The 27016-nt window shown below is 52.1% G+C and overlaps 1 protein-coding gene across 17 annotated transcripts in view; it reads left to right on the forward strand.

The window, feature by feature from the left end:
• Positions 1–27016, forward strand: part of CAMK2G (calcium/calmodulin dependent protein kinase II gamma) — a 65313-nt gene that overhangs the window by 13137 nt on the left and 25160 nt on the right. For 9 of the 17 annotated variants that reach the window (XM_049789130.1, XM_049789138.1, XM_049789135.1 and 6 more), the window contains exons 3-13: positions 1740–1799; positions 10947–11001; positions 11890–11955; positions 14716–14788; positions 15084–15186; positions 15436–15519; positions 16079–16173; positions 16624–16746; positions 20857–20940; positions 21285–21327; positions 26241–26284. In XM_049789130.1, the coding sequence (XP_049645087.1) occupies positions 1740–1799; positions 10947–11001; positions 11890–11955; positions 14716–14788; positions 15084–15186; positions 15436–15519; positions 16079–16173; positions 16624–16746; positions 20857–20940; positions 21285–21327; positions 26241–26284 (830 nt within the window). Of the gene's footprint in view, positions 1–1739; positions 1800–10946; positions 11002–11889; positions 11956–14715; positions 14789–15083; positions 15187–15435; positions 15520–16078; positions 16174–16623; positions 16747–20856; positions 20941–21284; positions 21328–23482; positions 23546–26240; positions 26285–27016 lie in introns of all 17 variants that reach the window. The other 8 variants (XM_049789128.1, XM_049789134.1, XM_049789131.1 and 5 more) reach the window with 1 other exon arrangement.

Genomic DNA, 27016 nt, shown 5'->3' on the forward strand with positions numbered 1-27016 from the left:
AGGGCATTTGCTTTGCATGTGGCCAACCCAGGATGGACCCAGGTTCAATCTCCGACATCCCATATGGTCCCCCAGCCTGCTAGAAGCGATTTCTGAGCTCAGATCTAGGAGTAACCCCTGAGCACCACCACTGGATGTAACCCCCCCAAAAAAGAATAGAGGCTGTTAATCAGCCCTCATAGCTTGCTGGATGGGAAGAGAGGAAGGAGAAGAAAGTGACTGTAGAGAAAAGAAGAAGAAATGGATGGACTTTGGGCAGGTGCTCCAGTGTGCTGTGAGCAGAGGGACAGAGGGGGAGGGAACTTCAGGCTGCTACTTTTTTTTTTTTTTTTGGATTTTGAGTCACAACTGGCAGTGCTCATGCTATTTCTCCGGCCCCAGGCTGCTACTTCTTGTGGTCCTGCTTGGCACCTGCCTTCCCGGTCTGGGCACTTGGATTCTGGTCATTTCTGTCAAGACAATGGTTTTTGCTTCAGTACATGTTAGTGGGATCCTGGGCAAATGCATGATTTCTGTGACATGGACATTGTACTGGTACCAGCCCACAGGGGATACAAGGATGAATGAAAATATATACAGAAGGGGCCGGAGAGATAGTATGGAGGTAAGGTGTTTGCCTTTCATGCAGAAGGTTGGTGGTTCGAATCCCAGCATTCCATATGGTCCCCTGTGCCTGCCGGGGGCGATTTCTGAGCATAGAGCCAGGAGGCCAGGAGTAACCCCTGAGCACTGCCAGGTGTGACCCCCCCCCCAAAAAACAAACAAACAAAAAAAAACCAAATATATATATATATATATATATATATATATATATATATATATATATATATATATATATAGGCTTAACTATTTTTTTTAATTTTTCAAATTTCCTTTTGGGTTTTGAGCTATAGTCAGTGGTGCTCAGGGCTTACACCTGGCTTTTAACTCAGGAGTCACTCCTAGCAGTGTGCAAGGGACCATAAAGGGATGCCAGGGATCGTACCCAGGTTAGCTGCATGTAAGGCAAATGCCCTGCCAATGTCCTAGAGCTCTGGCCCCCAGTGTTAGCTGTCACTTAAAAGACCATCTTTATTATTGTTGGTTCCTCTTTACCTTCAGCCTTACATTTGATAAGGTATTGTATGACACATGCTACAGGAAGTTTAGCTTTCGTTCATATGACGAATGCGATAAGGGTTCCAGACCCTCCCAACCTCTCACAATCCCCACCCCATTTTCTGTAGTGGAGGGAATACTAGGTTTTAGGTGACGGACTGAGGATTCATAGCCCAGCTTCACTAGGTGTTTCCTCCTCTAGGACAAAGTAGCCCTAGACTTTATCTTTAGATATATGCTTGTCTTTGCTTATCTAATTTTTGCTTTTGTTTGGGGACTACACTTATAGTGGTCAGGGAACATTCCTGGTTCTGCACTCTGGAATTAATCCTGTCAGGCTTGGGGAACCATATGGGATGCCAGGGATTGAACCCTGGGTCAACTGTGTGCCAGACAAGAGCCCTCCCTGCTCTTGCTTCACTTTGTCATTAGGATGCTGCAACCTATGCTCGTACAGTGAAGGCTGGGATATGTGTATATGTGTGTGTGTGCATGTGTGTGTGTGTGTGTGTGTGTGTGTGTGTGTGTGTGTGTGTGTGTCTAGTTTACTGTCCAGAACTAGGAGGAGCAGAGCTGCCTGGGGCCCATGAACAGAACAGCCAACTGACACTTTGCTTTTCTTTACTTTCTCCTGCACTCAGATCACCAGAAGCTGGAGCGTGAAGCCCGGATATGCCGACTTCTAAAGCACCCCAACATTGGTGAGTACTCTTGGACATCTAGGGGGGACTGGAGAGGACTGCCAGCTTCTGCTTCATTCGTGCAGGAGTCACTTCTGCACCTAGTTCGCTGCCTCCTGCCAGATAGTGAACAGTAGGGCCCTGCCCAGAACCGAGGAGACACATTCTGGCATTGGGACCCAAGTATCTCTGTACCAACGTGCGTCGAGGCGTAGACATGAGCCATGTGAGCAGCTCACAGATTCCTGCCCAGCTCCATCCATCTGTCTCTGGTTGAGCTGTGAGGCCAGGAGCCAGCCAGGTCCTCATCAGGTGCCTTCCCCAACTCTTGTGATAGGGATCGTGTCATGTGTCTGGACCTGGAGTTCTGTTCTTGTCACCATGGTTGGCACCCTCTGGGCAGTTTCCAGGACCTCTCCCATTTGCCTTCCCAGAGCAGGGAACGCAAGCTGCCCTCATGCCTGGCTTCTCTGAAGTGGGAATGGCAAGATCCCCTCCGAAGGAGGAGGGCAAAACAAAAACAAAACAACATCAAAACCCAGAGTGTTTTCTCCCTGCTCTCACCCTGCCTCGGGGGACACACAAGAGCACATTGTTGGTTGTTCTGAAGCCTGAGGAGCTTGGCCTGCCACAGCCCACTCTGGCTCTCTTTTACATTATTCAGCCTAAAAAATGCCTTGGCCCAAAGCATCGGCTCCTGTTTTGTAGCTACTCGGAGAAGACAGAGACTGGGCTGGCCACAGGGACTGAACTGAAGCTCTTGTCTTGGCTGGCGGCTGCTCGGCCAGAGCATCTCCTAGGCTTTCCCTGAAAGGCCTGAGTCATCACAAAGAACAACACATGTTCCTGCTCTCGGGCCTGGCCTAAATAGCCGCGCTCCCACGGTGCCCGACGGGTCACTGCTGGCCAGGGCTGGGAGGCAACTTGCTGCAGCAGCTTTGTTTTCTCCTGACCTGCCCAGGGCCACCAAGATCCTGCAAGGGGCTTCGAGCTCCTACTGAGGATTGCTCAGGTTGGCTTGACCTCAGGCCACAGGGCAGGAGCAGTTTGGAGGTAACAGGAACTCGAGCACACAGGGCTTTATGGATGGCAATCAGGCAGCTTGGGTTACACTCAGAGCACATTGCCAGGAGCCAGAGCCCTGCCAGCCAGCCTGGTGCTGCCTGTCCCTTGGGGCCAGCCCCTCTCAGCTGACAGGTCCTGTGCTGGGAGAAGGAACCATCGCTCCTGAGTGATCTATCTGTACTGACACCCTCCCCTTGTATGGTTCCCCAACCCGGTATGGCCAGCGAGGTTGGAGAGAAGTGGCCTAGGCCACTAAGCTACCCACATAGTGCTCACATATACATATGCAGGCTTCTTTTGTTGGACTGACTCCATGGTCAGAGATCTTTTTTTTAATTTTTTGAAATTATTTTAAATACCGTGGTTACATGGTTGTTCATAATACAGTTTAGTTTTTTTCCCCACAGCTACAAAGTTGTTCATGATCACATTTCAGTCTTACAATATCCAGCACCCTTCACTACTTTACATTTCCCACCACCAATGTCCTCATTTTCCCTCCCACCCTCTCCTTTGCCTACTTCTGGGACCGACAATTTTCCTCTCTCTCTTTCTCTTTCTCTCTCTCTCTCTTTCTCTCTCTCTCTTTCTCTTTCTCTCTCTCTCCCTCTCTCTCTCTCTCTCTCCCTCTCCCTCTCCCTCTCCCCTTCCCTCCCTTCTTTCCTCCCTTCCTCCCTCCCCTCCTCCCTCCATCCTCTCTTTAGACACTGGTTTGCAATATTGTTACTGATTGTAATATTGTTATCATGCATATCCCTTTACCATTAGAGAATATTTCTTATTATTTTCCAGTATTGGCAAATGAGATTTCACATTTAAGGGGGCAGGGATTGGGGGGCAACTCCCTGGCTATTGCATTGGGCAGCAAATCAAGCTGAGCTTGGGCACGTGGCTGCCCCCAGAATCCCATGGCCCCCAGGCCTGCCTTACCTCGCTGGCTCATATTTCTGTGGCCTGCTCAGTTTCTGTCAGCTCAGGGAATGTGGCACCTAGGACCCAGAATTTCAGGACAGGATTGAGGCAAGCTCCAGCAGCATAGATACACTGGAGTTCTGGCCGCTGGAGCCCAGGGTTTGAGGCCAGAAACTTGCTGGTCATCATGCCAGGGAGGTGCTAGTGTGAGACAGAGCAGCACCTTTGACGGGGGGTTTGGAGGTTCAGTCGGAAGGGTTCTGATGGAATGACTAGGAGAGGCTCAAATGGGGCTTCTAGTGGCAAAAGAACCCTAGGTTGCCTTTTGTGTTCTATTGTTCACCTTTCAGGCTTTGCCTGGTTTCATAGCTCTTTCCTTGGTTTGTTTAGTTTTAGTGTCACACCTGGAGGTATATGGGGTTACTCTTGGCTCTGGGCTTAGGAATTACTCCTGGCAGTACACGAGGGAACCCTATGGGATGCTGGAGATCAAATTCAAGTCAGCTACATGCAAGGCAAGCAACCTCCCCACTGTCTTATGGCTCGAGCCCCTCATATCTCTTTTATTGGGCTGCTCCAATGAAGAAGTCAGGCAGATGACAGAGCTGCCAATTCCATTTGGAGGTTCCCTGCACTCAGGGGTGTGGGCTGGACATGTATTCTGCCAACATGTTCCAACCTCACATTCCGTTTTCATCCCATTACTTCTACCAGGGTGGTCTGAGCCTTATTTTGGGGTCTAGGACACAAGGACTGGGGAGGGGAGTCAGATCTGGTCCTGCGGGGAGCCAGCCAGGCCAGACTCAGCCTTTTGGGTAGAACCAGGACACCTGGGTTGGCAAGGGACCCATAGATGCGCTAGATCCCAACTGATGTGGCTCATGGCAAGAAACAGGACTATTCTATGCCCCCCCAGTTTACTGTCTGGTTCTCTCTGTGGCTCCGCTCATGGGACTTAGTGGTCTACCTTCCTGAACTCCCTCTCATAAAGATGCCAAGTAGACCTCACCCCAGTTGCTGTGGAACTGAGAGCATAAGTGTGCCCAGAGCCATGTATAGCATCTTGGAGGCCAGAGCTCAAAGGACGCTGGATGCCAGGAGCTGGGGTATCTCTTATGCTCTCCTGAAGATTCTTTCTCAGAATTTAGGGCCAATAGGAAGATGTAAATATAATGTAAACATGTAATGTAAACATGGGCTCTGTGTGCTAATGAGGTCTCAGAGTTAGATTCACTGATCTGTCTGAAGTAGCAGCTGTGCTGGCTTGGCCTGATAGTGCTGGTCTTGGGGGTGAAGGGCTGATCTGTTAGGCAGGACAAAGGATGTGGAAGCTCTCTGTGTACCGTTTCCTCAGGAGCCCACAACTGCTTCTTACAAAAAAGACATTTTTTAAGTGTCTTAATTCAACAAGAATAAGCCTGTTGGGCGGGAGGTGTTTGCTCAGCAGGGCCCAGAGCAGCTAGGGGAGGGAGAGCAGAGTTGAAGAGCTAATCGTCCTGGGTCTACACTGCGCGCATCTACCTGTGATTCTCTTGCTCCCTGCACTTCCTGCCTCTGATGAATAGACTTTCTTCCTTTCCCGACACCAGCCCTGCTGCTCCTCTCACAGCCGGGCACTATGCTTTTAGAGCATCACAGTGCAAACGTATGCATGCGGGCACTATGCTTAGAGCATCACAGTGCAAACGTATGCATGCTCTTGAATCAGCACGGAATCCTCTGGAAACTCAGCTTCTGCTGCTAAGGTGGGGCTGAACCCAGGCCTCCAAGGACTGTCTCTACTGCCAGTCAGGGGCTCTTCATAGAGCAGCTGCTCAGGGCCTTGGCTCAGGTGCAAACCCTACAGTTTTGTTTGTTTTGTTTTGTTTTGGGGTCACACCCATCAGCACTCGGGGGTTACTCCTGGCTCTGCGCTCATTCCTGGCAGGCTTGAGGGATCTAATAGGAAACTGGGGATTGAGCCCTGGTCTGTCGTGTGCAAGGCAAGTGCACTCCCCACACTCCCCACTGTACTATTCGCTCTAGCCCCATCTTGCTCTCTAGGTCTGAGGTTGAGGTTTGCTGGGTCAGTGACCCCCAAGTCTCACGTATCTTGCGTATCTCCCTTGTGCATCTGTCAGAGTTTTCTCGCAAAATTGTCATGAGCTGGGTCAGTGCATTCAGAGCCAAGAGGCTTGGGGGAGATGATGGGAGTGGAGGTCGTGGGATGCTCACATCCACATCTTTAGTGTGTGTGTCTCTTTTTTTTTTTTTTTTTTTTTTTTTTTTTTTGGTTTTTGGGCCACACCCGGCGGTGCTCAGGGGTGACTCCTGGCTGTCTGCTCAGAAATAGCTCCTGGCAGGCACGGGGGACCATATGGGACACCGGGATTCGAACCAACCACCTTTGCAAGGCAAGCGCCGCTGTGCTATCTCTCCGGGCCCATGTGTGTGTGTGTGAGTCTCAGAACCACAGCCCAGCACCCATTCTGCTGCTCAAGAAGAAGCAAGAGGGTGGGTGTGCTGGTCTGAGTTCGATCCCTACAACTGCCAGGAGTGATTCCTAGACAGAAAGCCAGGAGGAAGCCCTGAGCAAATTGCTGCGTGTGGCCCTAAAACAAACTGTGGCATATTGTTAGGACAGGAGAAATGGAATAGGAGGGACAGCTCTTGCCTTGCCCAGGACCCTGGTTCACATCCCCAACATATCAGGGGTCACTCCGCCAGGAACAGCTGGTGAATATCACTGGGTGTGACCCCAAGACTCTCACCTCACAAATTAGAAAATAATGTATATTGTTAGGCAACTTTGGATGTTCTTGTTTGCTTGTTTTTATTTATTTATTTGGTTTTTGGGTCACACCTGGCAGCGCTCAGCGATTCCTCTTGGCTCTACACTCCTGGCAGGCTCGGGGGACCATATGGATGCCGGGATTTGAACCACTGTCCTTCTGCATGCAAGGCAAACGCCTTACCTCCATGCTATCTCTCCGGCCCCGTTTGCATGTTTTTTTGTTTTTTTTTTTTTTTTTTTTTGGTTTTTGGGCCACACCCTGTGACGCTCAGGGGTTACTCCTGGCTATGTGCTCAGAAGTTGCTCCTGGCTTCTTGGGGGACCATATGGGACGCCGGACCGTTTGCATGTTTTTAATTGCTGTGGCCAATACCTGGCAATAGTCAGTGGCCACCACAAGCCACACCCTGGGTCCACCCATCCTGGCCCCTTGTTGGGTGAATTTGTTTTGATTTTTATTGGGTTTTTTTTGGGGGGGACACACCCTGTTGTGCTCAGGACTAACTCAGGGGTCACATCTGGCAGAGCTCCAGGAACCATATGGGGTGCTGGGGATCAGATCAAGGTGAGCTGATACAAGGCCTTCACCTATGCACTGTCTCTCTAACCCCTGTTGGGCTTTTTTTTTTTTTAGTTACACCCATTGGTACTCATGGGTTATTCCTGGTTCTGCCTCTGAAATCACTCCTGGCAGGCTCGATCAACCATATGGGATGCGGGCGATCAAAACCTGGTCGACCATGTACAGGGCAAACACCCTACTCGCTTTGCTCTGCCCCCTGCTGGGTGGTTTTTAAAGATTGGAAATAGCTCCAACACTTAGCCTAGGACTTCCTCAGTTTTGGAAGATTTATTGATTTATTTTTGGGTCTCACGCAGCAGCACTTAGGGGTTACTCCTGGCTCCATGCTCAGAAATTCCTCCTGGCAGGTTCAGGGAACCATATGGGATGTCACAATTCCAACCACCGTCCTTCTGCATGTAAGGCAAATGTCATACCTCCATGCTATCTCTCTGGCCCCAGTTTTGGAAGATTTAATCTTGGGTGTTTGGAGTCATGTTTGATATCTTCTTCCACAGTTTTTGTTTGTTTTTTGTTTATTTTGGGCCATACCTGGTGGTGCTCAGGGGTTACTCTGCGCCCAGAAATCACTCCTGGTAGGCTCAGGAGACCATCGGGGATGAGGGGGATTGAACCCGGTCAGTCCGGTGTTGGTTGCGTGCAAGGCGAATATCCTACTACCCCTGTGCTTTTGGTTCAGTCCCTCCTTCCACAGTTTTGTTTTGTGTGTGTGTGTGTGTGTGTGTGTGTGTGTGTGTGTGTGTGTGTGTGTGTGTGTGGTTTTTGGGTCACACCCGGTAGTGCTCAGGGGTTTTTCCTGGCTCCGTGCTCAGAAATTGCTCCTGGCAGGCATGGGGGACCATATGGGACGCCGGGATTCGAACCGATGACCTTCTGCATGAAAGGTAAATGCCTTACCTCCATGCTATCTCTCCGGCCCCTCCTTCCACAGTTTTGAAGCAGCCTAGATGAGGCCAGGATGTCCTCAAGGCCCTTTCTCCTGCTGGTTATTCCTCTCCTGAGCACCTCAAGGTGCTCAGGGCTGGGGCCACACCAGAGCCACCTGCCTCATGCACCCCAGCCCTGCTTGAGGTACCAGTGCAGGCCTCACCTCCTGTGTCTCTCCTGGAGGAAACTACCCCAGGCCACGCTGGATGACTTGATCTCACCACCATAGGCAGCCAGGCCTCTTGGGCACTGCTAGATGGGCTCAATCACAGGGACCCTGTTGGGGAGGAGGGAAAGGACTAGCTCGCTCACTAAACTATACATCTGTAGTTTCTGGGCTCTTGGCAGTAGCTATTTTCAGGCCTACACCTTGCTGCTTCTCCTTTATAGGATCTGGCATCTTTCACTGCCTCAGTTTCCCTCTCTGGTCCAGTGGAGGGACTCGGGGCACTGTGCCACATTGACACAAGGGTCTGGTTAAACAGTATACACAGCAAGAAGGCAATGGCTCAGGGATGGCGGGACAACATGCAGGTGTGCTAACATAGGCAGGCTCTCCCTGTGGCCTGTCTGTCTGTTTCTCCTGCCCTACCCTTTCCCACCTGCCCTGCTGTGTTGAGGGAGTTGGGGTGAGGGTGGGGGACAGTGGAGCTCAGCACAGATCCGTATCCTCCGTCCCACTGCCATTGGTCATTGCCCTAAAGAAGCTGCACTTGAACTCCGGGACAGCTGATTTCCAGAGATTATTTGTCTTACACACTTTAATGCTTTTTAATAGCAAATTTTTAATTAAATGGAAAGTCCTTTGGAAACAAGGTAGCTGCAGTTGCAGTGGGATCAGCATGAGGCACCGACTCACACCAGGGAAGTGCAGAGGGAAAGATGGGGAGAGGCAGAACTCAGGGCCCCTGTTTGATTGTGCCTGGGTATGTTTGTGGGGGGGCTTGGAGGTCTGGTTGTTTTGGAAACTCCTCCTATCTTCTGTGGACCTAGAGAAAAGGGTTATTTCATTTACTCAAGTATAGGAAAGAAAAAAACAGTTGGGGGGGGGGGCAGAGTGGTAGCACAGTAGTAAGGGTGTTTGCCTTGCACGAGGCCAACACAGGATGGACCCCGGTTTGAATTCTAGCATCCCATATGGTTCCCTGAGCCTGCCAGGAGCAACTTCTGAGCACAGAGCCAGGAGTAACTCCTGAGCACCACCAGGTGTGATAAAAAAAATAAAAACAAAAACAAATAAACAAAAAAAAAAAACAGCTGGGGTCAGAGCAATAGCACAGGATGTGGGGGAAGCATGAAGCGATTGCACAGCATGTAGGGTGTTTGCCTTGTATGAGGCCGGCATGGGTTCGATCCTCAGCATCCCATATGGTCCCCCAAGTCTGCCAGGAGTAATTTCTGAGCATAGAGCCAGGAATAACCCCTGAGAGTCGCCAAGTGTGGCGCAAATCCCCCCAAAAAATAGCACAGTGGGGAAGGGGCATTTGCCTCAATTGCAGCCAACCTGTGATCCTAGCATTCTATATAGTACTCGAGACAAATTCTCTCTCTCTAAGTGCTCGGCTGCCAAGTTTGGTGTGAGGCTTTTCTGCAGGGTCAGAGGGCCTGGAGCAGAGGCCAGAGGGGGGGCCAGAGGAAGGCGCCACGGGGTAATGTATGAATGTGTGCGTGAATGCAAGTTTGCCTGTGTATTTATATGTATGTGAGTTTGTGCGTGTGTGTCCATGTGTCCGTGTGTGTTTGTGCTTGTATATTTGCAGGTGTTTATGTGAATGCATCATGTATGTGCAAATGTGTTTGCTCGTGCAGAGCCTGCCGGAGACTTAGAGCTGTGGTTTGTTTCTGGTCCCAGCAGGGACTCTGCTCTGGCCTTTTCTGGCTCTGCCAGGTCAAGGACTGCCTCATCCTCTGCTGCCCTGAGTGGTTATTCAGGTGTCCTGTACTGGTGTAGAGCTGCTGGGTTTTCAGTGCTCAGCCTGAGGAGATGGTGACAGAGATGTGATCTCGCCTGCCTCTCCCCAATGCCAACTCCTGGGCCTCCCTCACATTCTGATTGGGAGCAGTGATACAGACCTGGCTATGGGGACAGGAAGAATCGGGTCTGCATCTCACTGCACCCTCTCTTCACCCTTTGGGAAGAGGATTCATGCCTTCAGACCCTTGAGCCCCAGAAGGTCCTTGGGACTCACAAGTCAGGGGGGCAGTTCTCAGTTAGTTTGATCCCTGGCACCCCACATGGTTCCCTGAGTCCCCCTAGGAGTAAGCCTGAGGTCAGAGCCAGGACTGAATCCTGAGCCTTCCAGATGTGGCCCCTGAGTCCACGAAGGAAAAGACACATCAGTGGCACCACCTGGCACTGTGCCTTACTGGGAACAGCTATAGGAACGTGTGTGGGACGCAACCACCCCCATGGCTGTCACTGCCGACTGTCACCCGCACTGTGTCCTGCGCCCCTCACTCCACAGGCCTTTCTGGTCGGCCTGCCCTTCCTTTCCTTCCAGTACAGTCTGAGACTCCTCCCTACCTCTAAGCTCTCTCTCTCTCTCTCTCTCTCTCTCTCTCTCTCTCTCTCTCTCTCACTCTCACTCTCTTTCTCTCCCCCCCCCAACCCTGTTCTTGTGCCCTTGCTGTCCCTCAATGCTGCTGGGGCTGCAACACCCAGCAGACCCTGAGACCCTCTGCAGCTGTCCCCACCCCTTGCCCTGGCTTCTCTTAGCTTTATTGAGCCTCCAGGAAGCTTCTAGCCCTTGCTTGAAGCATACAGTGGTGCTGGCAGCCAGAGTCTGGTGGTCTGTTCCCACTGTGTGGCTGGGAGGGGGCGCCCTGGGCAGAGAATCCTACCGGGCTAGGGCAGACAGCAACCCAAACATCTTCTCTTTGCTAATCTGTCCTGTGTCATCTTTTGCAGTACGTCTCCATGACAGTATTTCTGAAGAAGGGTTTCACTACCTCGTGTTTGACCTGTAAGTGAAACTTTCTGAGGTGGGGAGGAGGGGGGGCTTCCCAGATTTGAGTTTCCCTTGGTGATGGACCTAGTGCCCCATGATCCCCTGGCTCAGCTCTATGGGTCCACAAGACTCTTTTTTCTTTTCTTTTCTTTTTTTTTTTTTTTTTTTTGTGGTTTTTGGGTCACACCTGGCAGTGCTCAGGGGTTACTCCTGGCTCCATGCTCAGAAATTGCTCCTGGCAGGCACGGGGGACCATATGGGACACCGGGATTCGAACCGATGACCTTCTGCATGAAAGGCAAACGCTTTACCTCCATGCTATCTCTCCGGCCCCAAGATGCTTTTTTCTTGTTTGTTGGTGGTCGCTGCCCTCGCTACAGGAATGTGACTGTGGCAATTCTGGGAAGGCAAAGGCTGTTTTTATTAGTCATTCTATGGGCTCTACTTGGTCTCTTCCTGCACTTGGCTTGTGGCTCTAATTCCTTCAGAATGGTTCCTTCTCTCCTCCTGGAAATGCCTCTCTGCTGTCTTCCAAGCTTTGCTCTGTTCTGTCTCTTCTTCCTCCTGCCACTGAGTTGGTCTGGCAACTACTCCCATAATCTCTGGCCTGGTTTCTGTGATGGTCTCGAGTGCAGTCGGTGGTTTTGTCACTAGACTTTCCCTTACTTGCAAGTCTGGCTTGAGCTGGTGCTACTCCATCAGTCATGCTCTGAAACATGGGCAGATCCGCATCACCCAGAGAGGAGCCCTGTGTCTCAAGTGAGACATCTAGCATGTTCTGGGCTCTCAGACAAAGACATGTGTCCACTTGGCGCTTCTTGCAAAAGTCTCCCTGGGGTGGTCCCTGAGTGGGTGGCCAACTGGCTTTTTCCTCCTCTGAGCCACTTGCCCCAATTCTTGCAGGGTCACCGGTGGAGAGCTGTTTGAAGACATCGTGGCCAGGGAGTACTACAGTGAGGCTGATGCCAGGTGAGACGTGCGGCCTGGGGCCCCTGCGTGCGCTTGGCTACATTTGGGGGTCTAAGTATTGTGTCTATTAGAGCTGTTTCTGGGGGAGAAAAGTAGGAAAGCTTCTGCACAGAGATTCTGCAAATCTGGGCTGGGCTGGAGACTGCATTCTGTGGCTGTGATCATAAGTCAAATATGGAAGAAATAGGCCAGAGATATAGTACAGTGGCATTTGCCGTGCACACAGCCAACCCTGGTTTGATCCCCGGCATCTCATATGGTTCCCTGAGTCCTGAGCACAGGACCCAGAGTAAGCCCTGAGCACTGCTGTATGTGACCTAAATAAATAAATAAATAAATAAATAAATAAATAAATAAAATAAGAGCTCTCCAATATAAAAATATTTGCAGGGATGGAGGCCAGAGCTATAGCACAGTGGAGAGGGCATTTGCCTTGTACATGGCTGACTCAGGTTTGATGCCCAGCATCTCATATGGTCTCTTGAGCCTGCCAAGAGTAGTTTCTGAGCACAGCACCAAGAGTCACCCCTGAGTATGGCTAAATGTGGCCACCCATTTTGGGGGGGGGGCAGGGACCAGAGCAATAGTTAGCAGGGTAGGGCACTTGCCTTGCACATGATCAACACAGGTTCAGTCCCTGGCATCCTAGATGGATGATTCTCAAGTCTGCCAGGAATAACCCCTGCACACAGAGCCAGGAACAAGCCTGGGTGTAGCTCAAAACAAAACAAAAATTATCTTTTTGCAATGCTTTTACAAGGCTCCCTTCAGAAATAACCTTTACTTTTTCACCCAGGGTGCTCTCAGGCACCCCCAAGGACCCTTCTTAGTAGCCCTTGAGATCAGTTCTGTTGTTTGTGTGGGCTTTTTTTTTTCCAGGGGATGGTAAACCCTGGTTGAGGTGAACTTGATCATGGGCCTGAAGGGGTGCAAACAGGTCAGGGATCACTGAACCAATTGCTCAGCCATGGCATCTGGAGCTGTGACCCCTATGACCAGTTGTAGCAGGGGTGAAGGGGGTTCCTTACAGTTAGATAGTGCACCCCACAGCCCCAGCGGCTCCATCCTGAGCTGCATTTCCTGCCACCACCACTCCTCAGCTCTCTTGGCCTTCCCTTCCCTGCCTCAGCTCCTCCCCTTACCCCCCTGTTTTCTCTTGGGGTGTCGCCCCCACAAGATGGTTCTGATCATCCCTCCTGGCATGACATGGCTGTGCTGGCTGGCTCTGGAGAGCTGGGAGAGTACAAATCCCTCACCGATTTCTCAACCCCAGAACTGGCCCTGTGTCTACTGATCAACCTCAGATGCTATAGCTGGAGTGGGGGGTGGGGGGGGGAAGAAAACTAATGTCCAAGTGGGGGCACTGGATTCCAGGAGGACTGGTGGGAGGGGGGAGAGCCCATGGGTGACTGTACCAGTGGGCCTGGCCTGGCTCTGCCGGGACACTTCGCACTTTTGCCATTTTTGGCCAGACAGCACTCCCGCTCGCTGGTCCGTTCTAATTATACTTTTCTGTGGAGGCGACGCACTCTGAGACTCAGTCTCCAAGGCTCTTTGGCTGGCAGTGGGGCTGGGTCCCCCAGGGAGGCCTGGTGACTGGTCTTGGCCGTACTCGCCACCAAATGTCCCCTGCAGCTCTCAGGAATACTGGAATCTTAGTGATTTCAACTCAGCTCCTTTCTCTGAAACCACATGGGGGGCCACCACAAGGCACGGGGCTCTTGTAGCTTGAGCCTGCTATTCAGGACCAGAGCATCTGGATCAACTTTTATTGTAAAGGACCCCCATCCCCCACATGGAAAAGTAGCCTTACTTGCAGCCTGGGACTCCTCCCCCAGTGGTCAGCTTATCCTGCAGTTTCTCCTTGGGGTAAAATTATTTATTTTGGGGGGGGGACACTTTTCTTTTATGTTATTGTTTTAGCTTTGGGGCAATACCAATGGTACTCAGTACTTAATCCTGGGTCTGTGCTCAGGGATCATTCCTGGCTGGCTCAGGGGATGCTATGGGATGCTGGGAATTAAGCCCAGGTCAGCCACATGCAAGGTCGGCGTGCTCTCTGCTGTGCTATCACTCTAGTCTCTGTGTCATGTTTTCACAGTTCTCAAGCCTCCGCCTTGGATCAAGAGTTTGATGGGGGTTTGTGAGACAGACGGAGGGTTTGACAGAGCTGTAGGAAGCAACAGTTGGTGGACTGTCTTAGTTGGTCTTTTCTTGCATAAAATTCATCATTTGAAATGCTACACACACACACCACAACAACAACTACAACCAAAAACAAAACAAAGGACTGGAGTGATAGCACATCGGGGAGGGAGTTTGCCTTACACTCAGCCTACCCAGGTTCCATCCTCGACATCCCATATATGGTCATTAGAACCCACTAAGAGTGATTTTCTTTTTTTCTTTTTTTTTGGGAGGGGGCGGGTCACACCCGGCAGCACTCAGAGGTTACTACTCCTGGCTCTATGCTCAGAAATTGCTCTTGGCAGGCTCGGGGGACCATATGGGATTCGAACCAGGATTCGAACCGCCATCCTTCTGCATGCCTTACCTCCATCTATCTCTCTGGCCCCACTAAGAGTGATTCTTGAGCACAGATCTGGGAGCAGCCCCTGAGAGCCACCAGGTGTGGCCCAGAGGCTCTTGGGGTTCTCTGTGACCCCTGGGTGCACGCTTTCTCCGCGGCAGTGCGGTGGCAGAGGGGCCATGCGCCCCTGCACCCCAGCGCCGACGTTTCCATTGCTTCTGCTCCCGCAGCCACTGTATCCACCAGATCCTGGAGAGCGTCAGCCACATCCACCAGCATGACATCGTGCACCGCGACCTCAAGGTACTGCCCGCTTTGCGAGGAGCTAGCGCCCCCTGGTCTCAGATGCTGGTACTGCAGTGGCTCCCTTGGCTTTGCCTTGCTGGGATTTGGGTGAGGGGTTTGGGCCACACCGGGTGGTGCTCAGGGGTTACTTTTTGCTCTGTGCTCAGAAATCACTCTTGGCAGGCTTGGGGACCATATGGGGACGCCAGGGAACCCATGTCGGCCGCATGCAAGACAAACGCCTTACCGCTACGCTAGCATTCCTGCCCAACTTGGATTGTTTTCTCTCTCTTTCTCTCTTCCCCTGCTGCAGCCTGAGAACCTGCTGCTGGCCAGTAAATGCAAGGGCGCCGCCGTCAAGCTGGCGGACTTTGGCCTCGCCATCGAAGTACAGGGAGAGCAGCAGGCTTGGTTTGGTAAGAGCCGCCACTACAGCCCTGGAATGCCACACCCTCTCCCCACTTTTCTCCTCTTGCAAATGCACCTTTCTCCTCCTTCAGAACCAGAAGCTGACCTGGGCTGACCCTGTGCTGTTGGCTCCTGGCAATGCCCCTAGCTGCCCCTGAAAACAGCCAGACAGGACAGAACTGGGGTGTGGGGAGTCGCTGCTGTGGTGTATCTGACCAAGGAAGTGGGTTCAGCCTTTGCCCTCTCTTCTGCTACAGGATTTGCTGGCACCCCGGGTTACTTATCCCCTGAGGTCTTGAGAAAAGATCCGTATGGAAAACCCGTGGATATCTGGGCCTGCGGTAAGTCCACTCCGCACTCCACAATTTGGGGCTAAGGGCCCTTGGCTTCCAAGGGTGTTAAGAAAGCAGCATTGTTCTTCCTAGTGTATGAGATTCAGTGCCTGCCCCAATACCCCAGGATGGTCCTTTCCACCACACCTGCCTCCCCAAGTGCATCCTTCTTTGATTTGGGGGGGGGGGGCAGACCCAATGGTGTTTAGGGCTTCCTCCTGATTGTGCATTCCAGAATCACTCCTGGTGGTGCTCGAGGAATCCTATGGGATGCCACAGATCAAGTCTGGAACCTAGGTCAGCCTCATGCAAGGCAAACACCCTCCCCACTGTCCTATATAACTCTGGCCCCAAGTGTGTCCTGAGAAGTGTGTCCTTCTTGAAGAGGATTTGCCCACACCTCGGGGGATACCTAACGGTTTCTGCTGAGCCCAATGATAGGTAGTCATAGCAGCGTTGAGGGGCTGGCGGTGCCATGGTAGCCGCTGGTACCCCAGGTCTCCCGGGTGCCACTGAGCCCTCGGTGGCCTTTCCGGCCGTCCTCAGGACCTCATGTTCTGGCCCCCAGGGGTGATCCTCTATATCCTGCTCGTGGGCTACCCGCCCTTCTGGGATGAGGATCAGCACAAACTCTACCAGCAGATCAAGGCCGGAGCCTATGACGTAAGCACTGTTTGCGCATTGGGCTGTGAGGGGCCCCTGGGGAGACTTTGAGGACTCGGGTGGGCCTGCCGCTCTTAGTGCCCCCCTGCAGTTCTAGGGAGCACCTTGCTTGCAAGGTTTTTCTCAGCCACTGCAGGAGCCAGGTACCTAAGAAGCGCTACATTCGAATGGTCCTGGGCATAGCATGGTTGCGCCTGGTGCACTGCCTGGCACGAGGTGGGTGGGCTGTGACTGCCTCCACCATATAGGGCTTGGTGTATGGCCGGGTGAGTGCCCGCGTCTTCGGAAGAGACACTCAGAGCTACCATCCGCTTCTGGCCTGACTGCTTGAGCTGTTCTGTTTCCCTTTCCCCATCTTCACATTGGTGACGAAACGGGTGATTCCCAGTATTGAGGTTCTGGGACAGAGGTGCATTCAGCCTATACCCATTCTATGTTTCTGCTCCCCAGTTCCCATCCCCCGAGTGGGACACGGTGACTCCGGAAGCCAAGAACCTCATTAATCAGATGCTGACCATCAACCCCGCCAAACGCATCACCGCTGACCAGGCACTTAAGCATCCATGGGTCTGCGTAAGTCTCTTTCTCTCTCTTTCTCTTTCTCTCTCTCTCTCACTCTCTCTCCCTCTCTCCCTATCCCTCTCTCTCTCTCTTTCTCCCTCTCTTTCTCTCTCCCTCTCTCTTTCTCCCTCCCTCTCTCTCTCTCTCTCTCTCTCTCTCCCTCTCCCTCTGTCTCTCTCTCCCTCTGTCTCTCTCTTCCCCCCTCTCTCTCCAGGGCTATGGAAAATTTTTATTTGTTTGTTTATTGTCCACACTTCTGGTGCTCAGGAATTACTCCTGACTCTGCATTCTGAAATCACTCCTGGTAAGCTTGGGAACCACATGGGATGCTGGGGATCCAAGCCAGGTCTGCCACATGCCAGGCAAACACACTCCCTGCTGCACTACCACTCCAGCCCCAGGGCTATGATTTTAGGTGCATCATCCCCTCACTTCAATGTTTACCACCATCCATGGCCACCAAGAAAGCACCATATAGGGCCACTATTATCCCTTATCCTCTTTTGTAAAAAAGTAAATAATAAACAAAAAAATGGGCTTAGAGGGCTGGAGAGAGAGTACAGCAGCAGGTACAGATGCTTCTGCCCCTATGACTTGACTGCTGATATATGAGTTTCCTGGGAAACCTACCTGTGGGCAGGTTAGCATGGTCTAGGGCCATGGGAAATAAGGGTGGATCTTAGAAGTAGGAAGTAGTTCAGCCAGAGAGCTATTGCTTTTATAGTGAAAAGCTAAGGTTATAACAAACTTTACATGGGGAACTTGGGGCCAGAACAGCATAGAGCAGGTGAGGCATTCGCCTTTTATGTGACCTTGAGTGCAGAGCCCCGAGTAAACCTGAGCACCTTCAGGTATAGCTCCAAAGCAAGTAAAAGGAAAAAGGCAAGAGTATCAGGGACTAGAGGTAAAAGATGGAGCAATGGAGGGATTTTCTTCTGCCTAGAGAGTTTGCGTTTTATTGGGGAAGCATGGGGAGCCATTTATGGTATTGAAAGGAGAAATGAAATTTTGCAAGGAAGGATGATCATTTGGGAAACTGCAAAGGTAGAACTGGCAGCCATGAGCAGACAAATAAGGAAGCGGTTGTAATTGGGAAAATAGAAGAGTCGCAGCCAGGCTTATTTCTGTGCTGCTCAGATCCTGCTATGAGCTTCTCTTGCTTCCATCCCAGAAGAAAGGACTGCTGGACAGCAGTGGTTAATGACATGAAAAGGAGGGTTGAGGGGAGCAGTAAGAGGGACTGAAAGCCCTACTGACTGGAATAGGAGCAGGAGGAGAGTGTAAGAAACAAAGGTCTCCTCATGGAGCCTCTGTGACCAGATGCTGCAGCGTCTGGGCAAGGATGAGAAAGAATCCCTTGACTTTGGCTAATTTGAGGCCATGATTTCATGGAGCAAGGCAGGGATGAAGGAGTTCAAAGGCTGTTCTCGGTAAACAAAGAAGAAGCGGTACTAGTTAAAGAGTATAGATGGGTGGTGGTAGATTTTTGTGTCTGTTTGGGGGCTGTACCTGAGCAGAGCTCAGTGGCTGTTCCCACCCCTGCATTTGGGGGGGGGGGTGTGCTGGTGATTCTCAGAGATGCACGTGTGGTGCCTGGAATCAAACAGAGGCTGTATCCAAGGCTAGTGCCTCATATCCTGTGCCACCTCTCTGGCCCCCACATCATGGGAGTTTTAGAATCTAAAGATTTTGTTGGGGGCCGGAGTGATAGTACAGTGGTAAGGCATTTGCCTTGCATGTAGCCAACATAGGATGGACCCTGGTTAGAATTCTGGCATCCCGGGGCCGGGAAGGTGGCACTAGAGGTAAGGTGTCTGCCTTACAAGCGCTAGCCAAGGAACGGACCGTGGTTCAATCCCCCGGCGTCCCATATGGTCCCCCCAAGCCAGGGGCGATTTCTGAGCACATTGCCAGGAGTAACCCCTGAGCGTCAAACGGGTGTGGCCCAAAAACCAAAAAAAAAAAAAAGAATTCTGGCATCCATATGGTCCCCCGAACCTGCCAGGAGTGAATTCTGAGGGCAGAGCCAGGAGTGACCCCTGAGCACTGCCAGGTGTGACCCAGAAACCTAAATAAAAAAACAAATATTTTGTTCAAATCTAAAGCCCCTTATAATGTATAGGCTATTGAGAATATCATTAAGAATAAGATGGTGGGCCGGGCGGTGGCGCTGAAGGTAAGGTGCCTGCCTTGCCTGCGCTAGCCTAGGACGAACCGCGGTTCGATCCCCCGGCGTCCCATATGGTCCCCCAAGAAGCCAGGAGCAACTTCTGAGCGCATAGCCAGGAGTAACCCCTGAGCGTCACAGGGTGTGGCCCAAAAACCAAAAAAAAAAAAAAAAAAAAAAAAAGAATAAGATGGTAGGGGCCCAAGAGATAGTACAGCAGAGAGAGGGTTTGTCTTTCTCACAAATGACCTGGATTCAATCTCTCAGCATCCCATATGGCACCCAAGCATCACCAAGAGTGATTTCTGAGTGCGAAGCCAGAAGTAATCCCTGATTATTGCAAGGTGTGGTCTAAAAAGAAACAAGAATTGGAGAAGGGAAGGAAAGGGAGAAGTGGAGATGTAGGACCTGAAATATAGTACAGGACTTCAGGCATTTTGTATGTTACTGACCCCAATTCCATCCCCTGAGCACTGAGAAAAGTAATCCCTGAGCACAGAGCCAGGAGTAGCCCCTGAGTGCCATTATGTATGATCCAAACACTCCCCTGTCAAAAAAAAAAAAAAAAAAAGAGGGGCCGCCAAGGTGGCGCTAGAGGTAAGGTGTCTGCCTTGCAAGCGCTAGCCAAGGATCAGGACCGCGGTTCAATCCCCCGGCATCCTATGTGGTCCCCCCAAGCCAGGGGCAATTTCTGAGCGCTTAGCCAGGAGTAACCCCTGAGCATCAAATGAGTGTGGCCCGAAAAACCAAAAAGAAGAAGAAGAAGAAGAATCAGAGGGCCAGAGTGATGTACAATGGGTAGGGCACTTGCCTCACAGGCAGTTCAATCCCCAGCATCCCATATGGCTACCAGGAATGATCCCTGGGTGTAGAACCAAAAGTAAGCCTCAAGGGGCCAGAGTGATGGCACAAGCGGTAGGGCATTTGCCTTGCACACACTAACCTAGGACAGACTGTAGTTCGATCCCTGACGTTCCATATGGTCCCTCAAGCCAGGACCAATTTCAGAGCATATAGACAGGAATAATCCCTGAGTGTCACCAGGTGTGGCCCAAAAAGAAAAAAACAAAACAAAACAAAAGTAAGCCTTGAGCACTGCCAGATGTGGTCCATAATTTTTTATATATATAAAAAGGTCTTTGAGGGGTATGGAGCTGTGGCGCAAGCAGTAGGGTGTCTGCCTTGTGTGTGCTAACCTAGGACAGACCACAGTTTGATCTCCCGGCATTCTATATGGTCCCCCAAGCCAGGAGCAATTTCTAAGCGCATAGTCAGAAGTAACCCCTGAGCGACACTGGGTGTGCCCCCCCCTCAAAAAAAAAAAAAAAAAAAAGACTTTGAGAAATACTCTCTGGGAAAGTGGCTCAGTAGAAAAACACTCATCTTCCACAGGGAGCCCTGGTCTCAGTCCATAGCAGCAGATTCATAGACACATCCTGTATGTTAGCAGCCCCTGAGGACTCACTGTATTAAGACATCATTTATTCATTGATGCTTGTAATAATGACCTCCAGTCATCAAGGAAACATCCGTCACATCCGAGTGGCTAGACTCAGGGAGGAAGTGAACAAGAATATACAGAGGAGAAATCGCCGACTCAAGTGAAGGAATAGATGGGTGCTTCGGGTGGAGCTGCTCAGCTCAGCAGGGCCCAGAGCTCATATAGGATCCATAGTTTGTGGAGATGAGCTCCCTAAGGACCGAATGTATTCTGTGGATGATTTCTGGGGGCCAGGGGAACTGCTGGAGGAGTTGGGGAGCTCAAAGTTCTGCTTCCTAGGGGAAACAAACTGGCCCTGGTGGATGCTTTGGACTCTAAAAGCATTTCTGGATTCATAGCTTCTGTTTCCTTCCTCTAGAGTCATGTGAAGGTGACTATACAGGAGGCAATCTGTGAGTGAGACCCTGAGGTGGCCTGAGGCCCTCACTGACTGGTGCCTTTGTTTCCCTTATAGCAACGGTCCACAGTAGCGTCCATGATGCACCGCCAGGAGACCGTGGAGTGTTTGCGCAAGTTCAATGCGCGGAGAAAACTGAAGGTATGTCTTGGTTTCTGGGCTGCTAGCTTCAGCACCCCAAAACCAGGCTTTATACATGCTCAGGCAGCCCCTGAGCCTGGCGGCTTTATTTATTTAATTGGGGGGCTTGGGGCCACACCCAGCAGCATCAGGCGCTCTGCTCAGAAATCACTCCTGGCGGGCTCAGGGATCCTGTGGGATGCTGGGGATTGAACCCGGGCCAGCCACATTCAAGGCTAACACCCTCCCTGCTGTGCTATGGCTCTGGCCCCATAGGGCTGGTGGGTTTTGAATCTTAACTAGTTTTGCCTTCGGCCAGACCCTTTTCTTCTTCAGCCCCTCACTGCACCCTCCTGTCTCCCCAGGGTGCCATCCTCACCACCATGCTCGTTTCCAGGAACTTCTCAGGTATGTTGTCCCAGCTGTGCACTTAAGCTGTGCCCAGGTGAGTGGGTCAGAATAGGGGCATTACTCTTTTGGGCCCTCCCGATGAAGGAAGATGCTTTCAGACAGCACCATGACCCAGATTATAAGGATCCAGTTTGGAGGGGCCACCAGGGCAACTTCTGTCCCTGACTCACTCCACAAGGCACCTCCCTCTGGATTCGTCCCTCTTGGATTCTTGGAAGACTCTGGGCACCTTGAGGGTTTTAGGCAGTTCTTGGGTAAAGCGAGGTGTATCGAGTCTCCTCAAGGGAACCTAAGAGCCTGGCCACTGCGCGCATTTCTCTACTTAATTAACAATGTCCATATTGGGGGGTTGGTAACCGGTGGGCATTAATTCTCGACGCCTAAACCTTCTGCTGAAGCTCTGTGGTAAGACTCTGTGGCTGTGAGAATGAAGAAGTAGTGGCCCTCAGGACGGAGGGGAAGGGACTCACTTGCTGAACTTAGCGCGGGCACGTTGCGAGCCGTCCTCCGTCCATACTTGGCCTTTTTCTTTCTCTGATGCAAGACACTCCGCCTGCCCCGTCCCTCTCCTCCATAGTTGTCTGCCCTCAGCTGGGAAGCAAAGTGACTTTCTGTGGTGAAAAGTCACTTCAGGGCGTGACTAGGGACAGCGGGCTTCTTCCCAGCTTGCCTTTCCCTGGTCCGTCCATCCCCCGCTCCCTGTCCCTTTAACCCTCAGCTCTGTTTTAGTTCAAGTCCCCCACCCCACCTCAACATTCTCCTAACCAGACTCCCTCCCTTGCTTTTTCCTGCACTGCCATGGAAAGGGGCTTGTGCGGGAGCGCTTGGGCCGAGTTTGCCCCCCCCTAAGCTTGAGCACTCACAGCCCATCCACCCGCCCGTCCGTCCACCCATGCAGATTTTAGTCTCTCCACCCCAGGCGGCCATACAGGAGAGGACTTGGGGATAGGGAGCAAAAGTCCAAGAAAGTGTCCCACTTCACACCCGTCATGTCTCCCCACTCTGGGTCAGAGTTGTGGCACCCCTGAGCAGAGGCCCATGATTCTGTGGGTCCCCTCACATGGACGGACGGGGACGTCTGGCTGTCTCTAATAGATATGGAGCCTTTTGGGCCCCGACGGCTGCCACTTACTCCATTTGCCAGACTGGCCTGGGAGTGGAGATCTGTTTGCTGTGAGTAACCAAGGCCGCTGGTCTCTCTCTTAGGCCAGAGAGTTTTTTTCACTTAGGAAATGAGCCTCATCACCCGATCTTTAATCCACACACTGTCCTCGTTCCAGGAAGTGAGGTGTCACTCAATATCCCCTCCCCCCATAACCCTCTACAACTGAATTGCCTTTTTTTCTCCTTATTGCCCCATCTGGCCTTTGAACTCACTTTGCCATGGGTCAGAGGAGATAAAAATTAAAGAAAGAGCTGCTATTCCCCCAGAATGACTCCTAACTCTAGAATGGATCAGGACAGGAGCCGGAGAGATAACACAGTGAGGAGGGCACTTGCCTTTACATGGCCAACTCAGGTTCAATCCCTGGCATCCCTTATGGTCCCCTCAGCAACACCAGGAATGATTTCTTGAAAATAGAGCCAGGAGTAAGCCCTGAGCACCACCAAATGTGACCCAAAAATTTAAAAACAAACAAATGACAACAGTGCTTGTTTCTAGAAGTTTCTACCAAAAGCTTTAGGTATACCCAAGGCAGAGGCACCATTTGCTGAGGATCAGGCTCGCTGTTTGCAAAACCACCCCAGCGGGGTCCTGTCAACCCTGCACTGCAGCTAGTGCCATCAGGGGTTCTAGAAGATCACTCATGGCCTCTGTCTCCCTAATTCTTGGGCCTGTTGACCCATAGGGCCGCATGTCCCACCGGCTGAAAGGGGGAAGAGCAGAGAGCCACTGCATCTCTGAGGCACCAGAAGGACGTGGTGTCTCGGTGCATGGAGCGTCCTGGGGCTCCCCCTCTGTTCTGGACGCCCCCATATAGGTGCCCTCCCCATGTGTAGGGCCAGATCTGGAGAGATGAGGTTTAGTTCTTTGCAACCTGAGCAAGGGTCCCTGCTTGGCCCGGCCCTGTCTGCAGCGCCCCCCTGCCGATCGCCGCAGGTCCTGCTGTGCGCTGGGGCCCGGAGCACTGAGACCCTGTATCCCCCTCAGTTGGCAGGCAGAGCTCCGCCCCAGCCTCGCCAGCCACGAGCGCCGCCGGCCTGGCCGGGCAAGGTACGTGGCATGAGTCCTCCCTGACTGCCTGCCTCAGTCCTTGCCGCCACCCCCAGGAGGGCCAGCATGCCAGGCCCACCCACCAGGGGGCAAGTCCTGTGCTTGCGGGCTGTCTTGGGCATGCCAGACGGACCCCTCACTTGGCCTCTGCGAGCACATGGGTGTCATGGAAAACCCCACCCCTTCACCCCGACCCCACCTAACCAGCCGTGCATGCTGGGCGCTTGTCAGCTCTCCGGAGGCAGCAGCTGAAGGGTGGAGGTGGGGAACTGGGCAGTGGATGGTCTCCTCCAAGTTTCCCTCCAGGCCCCCCGAGCCTGGTTTGCTGGGAACAGCTGGGGCTGGTGGTGACCCCAGATGTAAGTCCCGGGGAGGGGCAGTGCTCAGGTGAAGGTTTAGTAGCTTTAGGACAGGGACACACACACACACACACACACACACATACACACATACACACGCGCACACACACACACATACACACGTCCCGGGAAGGAGCAGTGCTCAGGTGAGGGTTCAGTATAGGACACACACACACACACACACACACACACACACACACACACACACACATGAGTGGCGCTCAGGTGAGGGTTCAATATAGGACACACACACACACACACACACACACATACACACATATGAGTGGCGCTCAGTGATGGCCCTGGATGCCAAAACTGCCTTCCTGCACATCCCTACAAATCTCTAAGCCTGGACAAATAAGTTCCATGGCTGTGAGTAAAGCTTGTATCTCTGCTCCCTGTCTGGATGAGTCCACTCATTTTCTGGAAGCTTGTTTAAAAAGATTGTTTTTTCTGGGACTGGAGTGACAGCACAGTAAGTTAAGGTTAAGGCATTTGCCTCGCATATGGCTGATCTGGGTTTGATCTCCAGTGTCCCATATGGTCTGGAGCCCTTCCAGGAGTAATTTCTGAGCACAGAGCTAGGAGGGAGTCCTGAGCACTACCCGGGGGCCTCAAAACAAACTAAAAAATTCTAAGTCAGTGGCCCCAATCACTTCATGGTCAAGCCAGTCCGACAGACAGAATAAAGGCATTTCTGTTGTCCTGCTGTTGGTTGGGTGGTTTCCTTCCTTCCAAGTGATTTAAGGGGGCCTGGAGTGATGGGACAGTGGGGAAAGCATTTGCCTTGCATACAGATGACTCCGTTCCGATCCCTAGCATCCCATAAGATTCCCCAAACCCAAGGAGAAAGACCTGAGCATCACTGGTGTGGTCTCCAAAAACAAACCAACCAAGTGATTTTAAGGGGAGCCATAGTTGAGCGTTGATGTCTTTTAGGTGTCCAGCATAGTCCATGTTTGGCATAAAAATGCATTCTGGGGGCCAGAGCAACAGGGAGGGCATTTGCCTTACACAGCCAACCTGGGTTTAATCCTCAGCATCCCATATGGTCCCTCAATCTCTTCCAGGAATAATTTCTGAGTGTAGAGCCAGGAGTAACCCCTGAGCACTGCTAGATGTGGCCCCAAACCCAACAAAAACGTGCATTTTTAAGTCAGCCCCACTTGACTGGAGCTAAGTTTGCTTGGGGGTTTGCAGAAGAGGACCGCCCCCCCCAAGCGGGGAAAGACACGCCCAGTTTGTACCAAGAACAGCTCCCAAATAAGATGCTGTATAGACCTGCACCCTGGCTACCTGCTTTCCCCGCATGGCCTTTGGATGCCAGCATCCCCCACTCACTTCAGCCCTGCCTTAGCCCACTTGCTCACCAGACATAGACTTAGGGGATCAGAGAATCTCCATAGTGCATTCAAGGGCCACACAACTCACAGGCAGGGAGTCAAGACAGCAGCACAGCGGGAGCTGCATGGATCCAGCAGCTGGGTGGGTGGCCCTGTCCCAAGCCTCCCCCACTCTCCCCACCACTGTCTCCTGCTGCCCTGTGTGGCCTCTGGGGCCGGCAGGTGCCACCAGCCTTGCTGTATGCAGTGCCCCAGGCCAGAGCACCACCCTGTGCCCGCTGAGTACCTTGTGATTAGCCCTGTCCTTCCTGCTTGCCACGTCCAGAAAGCGGCCTCTTGAGGACAGGCCATTCGGGAAGTCTGGGTTTGGTGGCACAGTGGGGTGGGGAAGACCAGCCCGGCCAAAACGCTGAACCTCTGGCGGAACCCTCGTGTCGGTGGTCCTGGTCTCTTTGCTCGTATGTCACACCTAGTCTCTGTGGACTGTGCTGTTCTTGTCTCTTGACAACACTCGGGAGCTGTCTTGCATCTTTCCAGCTTGGCCTCTGTGGCATCTTGAGGGGGAGAGCACCCCTGCCCTCTGCCCCCTGTCTTCTGTCCTCTGCCCTGGCTCTCTGCTTCCAGGCCTGGGTAGCAGCTGTCTAAGGCAGAGTCCCCAGGCAGCTGAGTCCAGTTTCCGTGGCTTTCTTGTTGTCCATATAGTGTGTCCCCAAGTTTCTGCTCAGCTTCTTCCCTAAAAGAGGAAGAGGGGGAGGAGGAAGTGGTGGTGGTGGTGGTGGTCTGGGGTGGATGATGGTTGGGATATCCTTCAGGTACGATGCTACTTAAAATGTCTTTCTGACTTTCGGGGTGCCACCTGGAAGGACCCTCTTCCTGGGCTTCCAGGAGATTCCTACACCCCCTTTTGCCCCCTGGTCTCAGGCTCTTCGATCCAGCCAGCTTGGGGATAGGGTCCACTACAGACACCCTTGACTTTTCTTTTTGTCTTCACAGCTGCCAAAAGCCTCTTGAATAAGAAGTCAGATGGTGGGGTCAAGGTAGGTGTTCCCCCATTCCACTCCACGGCCCTGCAGCCATTTCCCCCCCACCCCCACCCTCACTCCCGTTCCACACGCACGCTCCTGCAGCCTGACCGATTTCCCACCTCTTTTTCCTGAGTCTCTACCTGGAATTCTTGGCATCCTATTGTTCTCTCTCCTAACTCCAGGAGCCTTCTTTCCCTGATTCTCTGCTTTATATCCAGAATTTTCTGTGCTCAGAGCAGCAGGTTCCACTGGCCTACGAGGGCGGAGTTGATGTTGGGGGGCTTCTGACCCAGCTGGATGGGAAGACTCTGGTGAAGGGATCGAGATGACCAAGTTCTGAAAGCAACTGTCAGACACAGCTAGACATGGCTCTCTGGGGATCTTGGTTTGGGTTTTTCAATCTTTTTTGCACCTTGTTCTTTTTTCAAAGCCCAAACTTCTTTTATAGCAAATGGAAACCAAGCTTGCCTGTTTCACTCAGGGTCCAGGATCCTGAATTTATCTACAGTCTGTCCCTGGAAGGAAGCCACTGAGTAAAAGTGTCTAGAACTTTCCCCAGGCCTTGATTCCTTCAGTACAGACCAGGAAGGGGGGCAGTCTCGAAATTCCTCTGGTGAGGGGGGAATTCCAGGACCATCTGAGCAAGAGGAAGGGGCACAGGGAAGGGGCACAGGGCCCTTGGAAGTCCGCGAGTAAACCTAGTGGAATTTGGTATCTGATTGAGTTAGAGGAGCAGCAATTTGG

The sequence above is a fragment of the Suncus etruscus genome, chromosome 15 (assembly GCF_024139225.1).
Source record: "Suncus etruscus isolate mSunEtr1 chromosome 15, mSunEtr1.pri.cur, whole genome shotgun sequence".
In the NCBI taxonomy this organism is placed as follows: Eukaryota; Metazoa; Chordata; class Mammalia; order Eulipotyphla; family Soricidae; genus Suncus; species Suncus etruscus.